This window comes from Anoplophora glabripennis, unplaced genomic scaffold (assembly GCF_000390285.2).
Source record: "Anoplophora glabripennis isolate ALB-LARVAE unplaced genomic scaffold, Agla_2.0 scaffold1750, whole genome shotgun sequence".
NCBI classification, from domain to species: Eukaryota; Metazoa; Arthropoda; class Insecta; order Coleoptera; family Cerambycidae; genus Anoplophora; species Anoplophora glabripennis.
This window is the reverse complement of record NW_019417823.1, coordinates 18,862-30,125: the sequence shown is the minus strand read 5'-3', so window position 1 is coordinate 30,125 and position 11,264 is coordinate 18,862. Positions and strand designations below refer to the sequence as shown.

The following is an 11,264-nucleotide window of genomic DNA, read 5'->3' as shown; positions in this document are numbered from 1 at the left end:
CAGTTGCCGGTAAATTTAAAATTTAAAGCAGCATTGCGTCATTCCTATCCGATATTGCATCATTCAAGGTCAATGACCTCCAAACAGTAACCTGATATATTATTTTCTTTATAATTGCAGTTTTAGCAAAAATTCTAACCTAATATGCAGGCTTGCTAGTAAACCTAGCATGAGCCTCTTTAGCTCAGCGGTAGAGCATTGGTCTTGTATGGTTTTTCTTATACATGAAAGGTAGATGGAGAGAGGAAATAAAACAAACAAGGACAAGTAAACATATATATTAAGCATATTAAAATATAATAAATGTAATATTATAACGTAATTGGTACAATTCTTGTAATATAGGTCCATCCTTCGTTGCGAAAAATTGATGATCATCCCACTTGTCTTGAATGTTCATCTTTTGAAATTGTTTAGTCATTTTACATTGGTTGTCGTAGTGTGTTTTAATTGGCGAATTTTTTCAAGATGTTTAACTAATAATGGATTGAGAATTTTAGTCGTTTCAATTCTTCTCTTGAATCTATCTCTATCCGCAGCAAAGAATTCCCAGTATCTACGCCGAGCTGCAGTAGATGCAAAAACTCGATGACTGAAGGCAACGACAAGGTTATCAGGCCGAAGATAGTGTCTGAAGAGGTCAAGCTGTGGATGCGCAGGCGCAACTAAAGGCGTAGGCGACAACAACTCGACCGCCATCTAAAGACAAATGAAAGGATGAGGATGAGAAGGAGATGAATTTAGAAGGATGAATATCGTGTTGGCAAGTTACTGAATTTTTCCCATATCATGTAGCTTGTTGATAATGTCATTGCAGTCGAGAGGTCTATATATATATTTTCTATTACTGTTCGTGTCGTGGGCGGTTAGCTCGCTGTTATCATTACTCTGCTGATGTTTGTTTTTCCTGTGCGAGATTAAGTTATCCCGTCTTGTAAATTTCTTTCCACATGTGTCGCAGGGAAAAGTGGTGGATTTATGCTTGTTAGAGTGGCGACTAAGCCCGCTTTTTTATGCAGAACCCTTGGAGCAGATGTAACATGCATACATGTATACTCTTTGAATAACAGACGAAAAATGAATATGCGCGCTGATGATGTCCTTTTATTATCCTTTTTATTATCCAGTTTTCACGTGACGGTTATCCATGGATACCGTTTAGTATCCTACTATCCTAGTCTACTATCCTACTATCCCGTGACGGTCATCCAGATTTACGTGACGATGTGACGACTTAAGATATTATTCTAGCCTCCTTTAACTCCTCTATGATTGCTGAAATTTCATAACTGGTTTTTCTTATACATGAAAGGTAGAGGGAGAGAGGAAATAAAACAAACAAGGACAAGTAAACATATATATTAAGCATATTAAATTATAATAAAAGTAATATTATAACGTAATTGGTACAATTCTTGTACATGTAGGTCCATCCTTCGTTGCGGAAAATCTATGAGGATTCGTAAATACACCATCCCATTTGTCTTGAATGTTCATTTTTTGAAACTGTTTAGCCATTTTACACTGGTTATCGTAGTGTGTTATTTCGGATTTTAGTTGGCGAATTTTTTCAAGATGTTTATCTAATAATGGCTTGAGAATTTTAGAAGTCGTTTCAATTTTTCTCTGGAATCTATCTCTATCCGCACAAAAAATTCCCAGTATCTACGCCGAGCTGCAGTAGATGCAAAAGTCCACGTTTTCATTAGATGCACTTTATTTTTAGATTCGTCGAAAGTAACTGTTTTCTTCTTCATTGCAGCAATAGGTTGTATACCCAAACGAAAAGATCTTCGCAGTTCCGCCTGCTGCACCTGACTGTTTTATTTGGATTCATATGATATGAACAACGGAGTACATCTACTTGGAAACGTGGTGGGGGGTTATCCCAGTAATTTTCGCATTTTTCAAGGTTTACCACATTGGGTAATTGCTGTCAGCTGGAGAGAACCAATTGCGGTAGTATTTTCTCTAAATAATCCAGCTGTTCACGTCCTCTCACATAAATTATATCGGTACACAGCAAATGATCTTCAAGTATAGCGTTCAGCGCACTATATTGTACGTCTCCAGATGAATAGCGGATGCCGTGGATATTTCGTTCCGTATATTTTACTTGCTTCTGATTCTGTCGAGATAAGGTAAACCTGTAGGCGGTTTAATCAAATAATGGCTCACTTGGCGCGCATCCTGAATCGTGATTTCCTTAGGATAAAATTCATAACCTCCACCGGTACTCAGTAACATAAAGCCCTGGATATCTAGCGCCACAACCTTCATCTCGGACGATTATCAAACGACTAACTAACAATTACTTAGATTTATTTTTTAAGCTAGATTTTTTACGATTTCGCTAAGTGGGAGGTGTTCCATGATGCAATCGTGTACGATTAAACAATAGGCATTGGTATTATCGGGAAAGTCTTGTGCTGCTTCAATGTCCAATCTTACGTTTACGGTAAACGATTTCATGCTTTCCTCTCACCTCGAGCAATCGATGACGAAAAGAGCGTGATTCCTAAAGGTGAGGTAATCTAGTAATGATTTCTTCTGCAGCGTATTCGAGTAACTTGGATAAAACTCGGTGTAGTTGTAGTGAGCTTCAGCGTAGTCGTTCTTTGCAAAATTTAATCGCATCCTCTCGTTAGGGAAGCTCTCGCCGTTTAGCGTTAATCTAATGTTGATAATATCGATGTTATCAAAGTGTGTAGGATCTTCTGTGAATTTGTTTTGTTTGGCTGTCTGGAAACCGATGATGACGTATCTAGGGCTTTCCACGGCGGAAGTAGTCTTAACGGCCCAAATTTCTTTTGTAGCGCCAGGCGTGAGCGCAGGTAGCATATGCAAATTTCATTGTCTATACGGTATCAATATGGGCGTATCAGCTTTGATGGCTTTTAGTAAGCTAAGTTCTATTTCGTCGTTAGGGTATAGTCGTTTAATTTTAACCTCAATATTTTGAATATCCATAGTCACTGTGGGTTTATCGGTAGCCACCTTCTCCTTAACCAAGAAACAATTGGAATCGTTACTGGCTCTTATCAATTTAATAAATCGCTACACTTTACCATGCGGTAGTCGTTAAAAAAATTGAAAATATGCTTCAACGGGACGGGGAAATTAAAAGTTCCATCGGCGTTTAGAATTGGTGCATCAGAATAATTCCATCCGGCTATAGATAAGTGCTTAGAATCCTCATCGGAATAACACAAGTATCCGCGAACGGTGTTCACTAGACCAACTTCACGTATACTTTCCAGTTCTTTGGCGTTTATTTCATATGTGGCTGATGAAAACATAAAGGCCGCCGCGTTGTTTACGAACGATACATCTCCATTACCAACCTTTGTAATCTTTTCGCTAAGTATCTGACCGTCGTAAGTAGCATCGAAAACATCGGCTTGATTGATGATGATTTCAATCACGTCGTTGTATCTGAAGGACTTTACGTATGGATAATATGTTCGCTATTCCACCCTTTGTATGGATTCGTCCATTGTGGGACGGCGAAAATGTTCGAACATTTGATGCGATGACATTATAACCCAGAGATTTTAGGAACAAGGAGTTCGTTAGAGACAGAGGCTTAGTGAATGCAACCTTATCGTGAGATGCTCCTCGCGATACTGACGTGTATCTCGATAGCGATACTGACGTGTATCTCGATAGCGGCTCCTTTATATGAACATTTGACTGAGAGTTGTCGAAAACTAGCATTATTCAAATTTCTTAATCTCCAATCGAATGATGATTTCTTCACCTCTGAAATTAACGAGTTCGAAATTCTGGTCCGACACGTCCACTGTAAGTGTGCTTATTTCAGTTCTATTTATCGGTAGATAGATGAGGTGATTTGGTTCTTCGTCGATGGCAAATCCTGGGTTGACCCTTCTAGGAAACTCGTATATAGTATGTGACGGTCTATCGTTGTAGAAGGCTCCCGAAGTAATGTTACAATCCAGGTGGATTGGACAGACATGGTTCCTTGTTACCAAATTCTTTTAGATGTGTCGTATGTGGACCCCTGCGGTTACGGGAAGACCAACGTAATACAATCGCTTCTATTTAATCCGAATGGCGCCAAATTTGAAAACGTCTACGTCTACTCAAAGTCCCTATACCAGCCTAAATATCAGCTGTTGCGAGACGTCTTGAGTAAAGTGAAAGAAATTGGGTACTTTCCATATGGGGCTAGTGACGAAATAATTAGTCCAACAGACGCTCGGTACAATTCCATATTCATATTCGACGATGTGGCGTGCGATAAACAGGAAAAGATACGTGAATACTACTCCATGTGTAGACACAAGAATATCGACGCGGCCTACCTATGTCAGACATATTCCAAGATACCGAAACAACTTATTCGAGATAATTGCAACTTAATAGTTCTTTTCAAGCAAGATGAAGTAAATCTGAAACATGTCTACGAGGAACACGTGTCCCCCGACATGACTTTCAATCAATTTAAGAACTGCTGCTCAGAATGTTGGGTCGATAAATATGGTACTATGGTCATTGTAAAGGATTTCAACCTACAAGACGGACGATATCGTAAAGGATTCGATAAATATATAACAGCCGACAAGGGCTGAAGACGTCATCGCTAAGACGGTGCGAAAGAAAAAAATCTACGAGCTAGCAAAATCAATCAGGCGAAAGTACTTGGCTTTAAAGCAGAGGAAGATGAGGCGCTGCAAAACTGTTTAAGCTCATTGCGACGCCGTTAAAAGAAATAACCAGCACATCACACAAGTGCCAAGTTCCCCATCATTAAAAACGAGGAGAAAAAAGAAAAGATTGAAGAAGAAGAAAAACCATTTACATTCAACCAAACAGCCTTTTTACCGTTTACCGTCGTCTAGAATTGATGATAATGATGATGATGATGATGATGATGATGATGATAGAACATTTGAAGAAGAGCATGAAACTCGAATGGACGATATAACTCAGGAAGCTCTAGAAGAATATTTAGATCAATATCCTGTCATATCTCAGGAGTACGTTACAGAGCATTGGGCTGATAGTGATGTAATTTATAAGAATTATGGACCAGTATACGATCCCTCAACGTCATCGTGGCTACTCGGTCGAAAACGGATCGATTTTGACATTCGTACCGGTGATATAGTAATCAATGGCCAGCAATTCAAAGGTACACCGGGGTTGTACCAATTGATTTTCTATCATGACCCGTCCTTCAATGAAGAGGATAAGAAATGTTATAAAAATATTCTTCAAATGACTGGTGCTCACAAAGACGCAGTAGGACGCTTAAAAGGCTCCAGTTCGTTGAAGTATAGAGAAATTATTAGACCGCTATTTATTAAGACAACACAACGTAAAACTACTGGTAGTGGTTTATTATCTCGCACCAACAAGTTAACTTACAATACAAAGCCGATGGAATATATTTACTGGGATGATCCCAACGAACTTGTCGATCGTTTAAGGCTGCTGGTGGCATCTAAAAACGCTGGAAATACGTCACACGACGACGAAATTTCAGCAATCATCGAGGAGTTAAAGGAGGCTAGAATAATATCTTAAGTCGTCACATCGTCACGTAAAACTGGATGACCGTCACGGGATAGTAGGATAGTAGACTAGGATAGTAGGATACTAAACGGTATCCATGGATAACAGCGGATAACCGTGGATAACCGTGACGGGTATCCATGGATAACCGTCACGTGAAAACTGGATAACAAAAAGGATAATAAAAGGACATCATCATCTTCATCTTCATCTTCATCATCTAGTGGTTGGTCCTTTAAAAGTCCCATAGCACTGCGGCCTAATTAGGCCTATTGTGCGTCCCACTACTAGTCCTATTCAGCAAGTAGATTTGTCCTTTTTACAAAGTCCAAAAGCTTCCTTGCTGACACTTCTCTCAGTTCCTTGGGTTCCAAATAGGGTCTCCCAAGGAGCGCCATTCTGCTACGTGCAAATCCCGGGCACTCGCCCAGGATATGCAGAGAAGTTTCATCCGCCGATTCACATCCTCGGCAGACCGGACTGTCTACAAGCTTTAGCTTATGTAGATGTTTCCTAAAGTGACAGTGTCCCGTTATGAGTCCTGTCACTCTCCTGAGCCGGATTCTATTCAAGCTCAGTAGCTCATTCGCTCTTCCCTTCGAAGGATACTCCATAAGCTCCTTAGAATGGCTATGTCCTGGCCTTGAAGTCCAGTATTTCCTATGTTCTGTCTCTGTCCATTTGCCCAGAGCCCGCCTGACCACACTGGGAGATGTGCCACAGAAGGGCTCCGGGCCAATGAACACTGTCTCGGATCCCTTCCTAGCAAGTTCATCCGCTTTCTCATTTCCACAAATGCCTTTGTGCCCTGGCACCCAACACAGTCTGACTGTATTGTTGGTGGCCAGTTCAGTCAGCATTTGTAAACAGTCCCACACCAGTTTTGAACTTACCTTGTGTGCGGCTAAAGCTTTAATTGCAGCTTGACTATCAGAGAATATATATATGAGTTTACGTCTATAACCTCTACGTACATTCTCTGCCAGACACGCCATTATCGCGAAGATTTCTGCTTGGAATACAGTAGGGAACTCCCCCAGACTGTAGCTTGCACTCCATCTGGGTCTGAGTCCATATATTCCTGCACCCGTCCCTCTGGTCATTTTGGAGCCATCTGTAAACCATACTAGGCTCCACCTTTCCAGGGTATTAAACCTTTCCTCCCACTCGCTTTGATCCTCTATTCGAGTCTCAAATGGCTTGTGGAAGTGAAACTTTGGAACCATCTTGTCGGATACCATCCCAAGAATTGGTTCCGACATAGATGTATCTTTGATCCTGGAGTGGGAACCACCCCTCCAGTCATTATTATTCCTGAGTCGATATGCTGCTAGCCGCGCTTCTCTCTCCACCACTATATGCAGCGGTGGCAGATTTAGCATGACTTCTAGTGCAGCTGTCGGGGTCGATGCCATCGCCCCCGTTATACCTAAACAGGCCAATCTCTGAATTCTATTCAGTTTTTCCTTCGCTGTGGTCTGTTGTGTTTTCTGCCACCATACCACAGCGCCGTAAAGAATCCTGGGTCTTACTATCGACGTATACAACCAGTGTGACATCTTTGGTTTCAGTCCCCAGGTTTTCCCAATAAGGCGGCGGCATACACACAGTGTCTGCTTCGCCTTACTCACCACTTTTTCCAAGTGCGCATTCCAGGTAAGCTTATTATCCAGTATCACTCCTAGATATTTTACTTCCCTGGAAAATGTAATGCCCCTCTCCCCTATTATAGGTTCAGAGAGTCCAGTTAAATTTCTTCTCCTAGTGAAGGGTACTACGACCGTTTTGTCAGGGTTTACTGACAGTGCCTGCCCCTTACACCAGTCATCTATCCATTTCAAAGCCTCTTTCATGAGTTCTGAAACGATAATATTATGTTTCCCGACTATGAGAACGACCAAGTCATCCGCATAGCCTTGTGTATAAAACCCCTTTCGATTAAGGCCCTCCAGTGCGCCGTCCACCACTAATCCCCATAACAAGGGAGACAGTACGCCTCCCTGGGGGCAGCCCCGGCCTACCTTACACCTGGATGTCTCTCCCGAAAGGGTAGCTGTTACTGTCCGGTTTCTCAACATGGTATCTATCCAACGACACAAAGTGTCTTCAAGGCCCCTGTTGCGAACTGCCGAATTAATAGATTCGAAAGGTGTATTGTCAAATGCCCCTTCAATATCTAAAAAAGCTGCCAAAGCTAGATCTTTGTCGTCCATTGCCCTCTCTATCCTAGAGACTAGGCTATGAAGGGCTGTGTCGACTGATCTGCCTGCCTGATAGGCGTATTGGTACCTGTGCAGAGGATTTGCCCTCAATACCCCGTCCCTTATATGCCTGTCAACTATTCTCTCCAACGTTTTCAGGAGGAAAGATGTTAAACTTATCGGGCGATATGCCTTTGCCTGGGCATACGATGGACGCCCTGGTTTAGGAATAAACGCCACGTTCGTCGATCTCCATGCCAGCGGTATATAACCAAGTGCAATGCTGGCTCTGAAGACGTGAATTAAGACCGGAGCTAGACAGTCCACCCCCTGCTGTAGCAGTACAGGTAGGATTCCATCGGCTCCTGGTGATTTAAATGGGTCAAAAGAACTTATTGCCCATCTTATTCGTGACTGACTCACCACCGTCTTGGCAACCTCCCAGTTCTGTCGAGACCCGGTCGTTACCCTCTGCTGGTGATTCCAGTCATATTCATCTCCATGATTTAATAACCTGGAGCCTGGAAAGTGAGTATTTAGAAGTAATTCCAATGTCTCCCTTCCAGTTTTGGTATATTCCCCACTCGGTGCTTTGAGAGACCCGAGTTTCGTATGTCCGTTCTTAGAGAGAAGTCTCTGGAGTTTAGCACACTGTGGGACACTATCAATATCCTCACAGAACTTCCTCCATGAGTCTCTCTTCGCTTTTCTAATTTCTTTATTATACTCAGTGAGGGTTGCTCTATAAGTCTCCCACTCTCCTGTCCGCTTTGCTCTATTAAATAGTTTTCTTGTCTGTCCCCTCAACTGCGTGAGTTCCTTGCTCCACCAGGGTACGGTGTGCTTATCGGACCTCACTTTGATAGGACAGCTGTATTCATATGATCTTGTGACGGCGTTTTGGAGTTCCTCCACGGCCCTCTCAAGATCATATGTGTTCCTTAGTTTTGTACAGATTTCCCTAGTCCTGGCCTGTAACTCCGTTCTATAGGAGTCCCAGTCAGTTCTTTTTGGGTCTCTGTAGGTTCTTACTTGCGGATTATAATCCGTTATAATTTCAAAGTGGATATGTCTATGATCCGACATTGACGGCTCATTCGACACATGCCACCTCGCAATATTATTACATATCGGTCCCGATCCCACTGTTATATCGATGACTTCACTTCTATTTTTTATAACAAAGGTGGGCTCGTTCCCGACATTCAAAATCTCTAGATTATAACTAAAAAGAAAATCTAGTAAAGACTCACCTCGATCGTTGACATCGCTGCTTCCCCACACCGTATGGTGTGAGTTAGCATCACATCCCACGATGAGTTGTTTCTTCTCCTTCTCGCACCAGGCCACCAGGTCCCTCAGTTCCCTGGTTGGAGGAGATTCTTTCTTATCGTAAGGGAGGTACGCTGAGCAAACTACCAGTTGTCTCTGCGTTCCCTCCGATACATAAGTCACTTCGGCCGCCACCAGGTCATCCGTGCAGAACCCTGGAAGAGGAAAAATATTAATACTACTCTTGTAATAAATACAAGCTCTAGGTCTAGTTTGGTGGCCACAATACAGTAAGCCACCATTACTTACCTGCAATCCTCTGATCCGGGATCCATGTACCCAAGGCTCCTGGATCAAAGCTAAATCCGCATTTGCGCGCGCCACACTGGCACAGAGAGCAGCAGATGCCGCTCTACTGTGCTGAATGTTCGCTTGTATTACCTGGAATTTGACCAGATAATACAGATTTTGGTCCCTCCTGATCTTCATCAGAAGGTCCCAAATCTACCCTGCCCTTCTCCAGGTTCCTAAAAAGGACCCTGGTGAAGTTCAGAAATGGTCTGAAGCCCTCCTTCTGAAGTACCTTCACAAGGACATCATCAACGCGCATAGTTATTTTTCGTCTGCTATTCAAAGAGTAAACATGTATAACATCTGCTCCAAGGGTTTTGCATATAAAAGCGGGCTTAGTCGCCACTCTAACAAGCATAAATCCACCACTTTTCCCTGCGACACATGTGGAAAGAAATTTACAAGACGATATAACTTAATTTCGCGCAGGAAAAACAAACATCAGCAGAGTACTGATAACAGCGAGCTAACCGCCCACGACACGAACAGTAATAGAAAATATACAGGGTGTCCCCAGTTCGGGTTGCCTATACCTGAAATGGATACAAAATTTCAATTGTCAAAAAAAAAACATTCTTCATAAAAATTTTTGCTTGTCCAGAAGCCGTTGACAAAATAGTCATTTGTTTAATTTAATGTACAGGGTGTTCAAAAATTGGGAAAAGGTAAAAACAGTAAACAGTAAAGTCTTGAAAAAGTAATGAGGAAAAGTTGCTTGGAATTAAATTTTATGTTTAAATATGAAAGCATGGCCTTCTAGTTAATACTCGACATTCTGGGATATTCTAGGACTCTACTTATGTTTTAATAAGCCATTCTATTTAAAAAATATTGCTTTATTGAAAAACAGATACACATGTGTGCATATTAATAATTTATTTTTTATACAAGGGGATAAAAAACCTCAAAAACATTAATCCAACATTTATTATGAGAACACTGTAGAATCAGTATGTACGCGCCATTACAAAACTATTCTACATGAAGTCCGCCAAGTTCAACACACCTCTCCAATCTTTTTCTAAATGCAGCGTAGGTCGAATGTATCATTTCTTCATTTACTTGGGCAACAGCTTCAATTATCCTGCTTTTCAAGAAATCAACATTGTGTTGCACTGGTTCTCTGTACCCTCTTTCTTTCAAGAAGCCCCAAAGCAGAAATAATCAAGCGGCGACAAGTCAGGGGACCTTGCTGGCCAACAAATAGGACCATATCTTCCTATCCACTTCGCTCGAAATTTTCTGTTAAGCCAATTGCGGACTAGAATTGTTGAGTGAGCGGGACATCCGTCTTGTTGGAAATACGCTTTTTGTCTATATTCCAAATGTTCTTCTTCTAATTCTAAACAGAAAAACGTGTCTAGCATCTCCAGATTAAAAAAAGTATAGCCCAATTATTCGGTTGAAAGTAATCGCGCTCCAAACATTTACTTTTTTGAACCTTTAACTTCTTGAAGTAACTTTAAAGGAAGGATTTTCTTGCGACCAAAAACGACAATTTTGCTACGATACCACTACCACTACTGTTAGAAAAAGTGGTTTCATCGGAAAAAATTATATTTTTGTGAAAATGTCCACCATAATCTCTTCTATTCTCCTATCTCTAAACAGAACTCCAAACGATGTGCATCATCAACAACTTCTAGAGTGTGAATTACTATTGGTTTGAAAGCCTTAAACTTATTTTCTACCAAAATTCTCTGAATATGTGTCTTGCTAACATCGATTTGTTTAGATAATTTTCATGAAACAATTCAATTGCTTGGCTATAAGAAATGTTACCGATACCGTAACATTTAACAAGATAAATGCGATACTGTAAAGTAAGCACTATTTGAATAAAATTAAATATCAACACCTAATATCACAACTAATGTCAAACAATTATTGATAACAATT

General features: G+C 41.2%; 1 protein-coding gene across 1 annotated transcript; it reads right to left on the bottom strand.

Moving 5' to 3' along the window:
- Positions 1 to 5,625: 5,625 nt before the first annotated feature.
- On the bottom strand, positions 5,626 to 9,624 carry LOC111692496. The gene is made up of 3 exons (XM_023456539.1): positions 9,456 to 9,624; positions 8,166 to 9,229; positions 5,626 to 5,703 (listed from the first exon to the last, which is right to left on the bottom strand). Exons 1-3 carry the CDS (start codon positions 9,622 to 9,624, stop codon positions 5,626 to 5,628), a joined length of 1,311 nt encoding a protein of 436 aa, XP_023312307.1.
- Between the last annotated feature and the right edge of the window lie 1,640 nt (positions 9,625 to 11,264).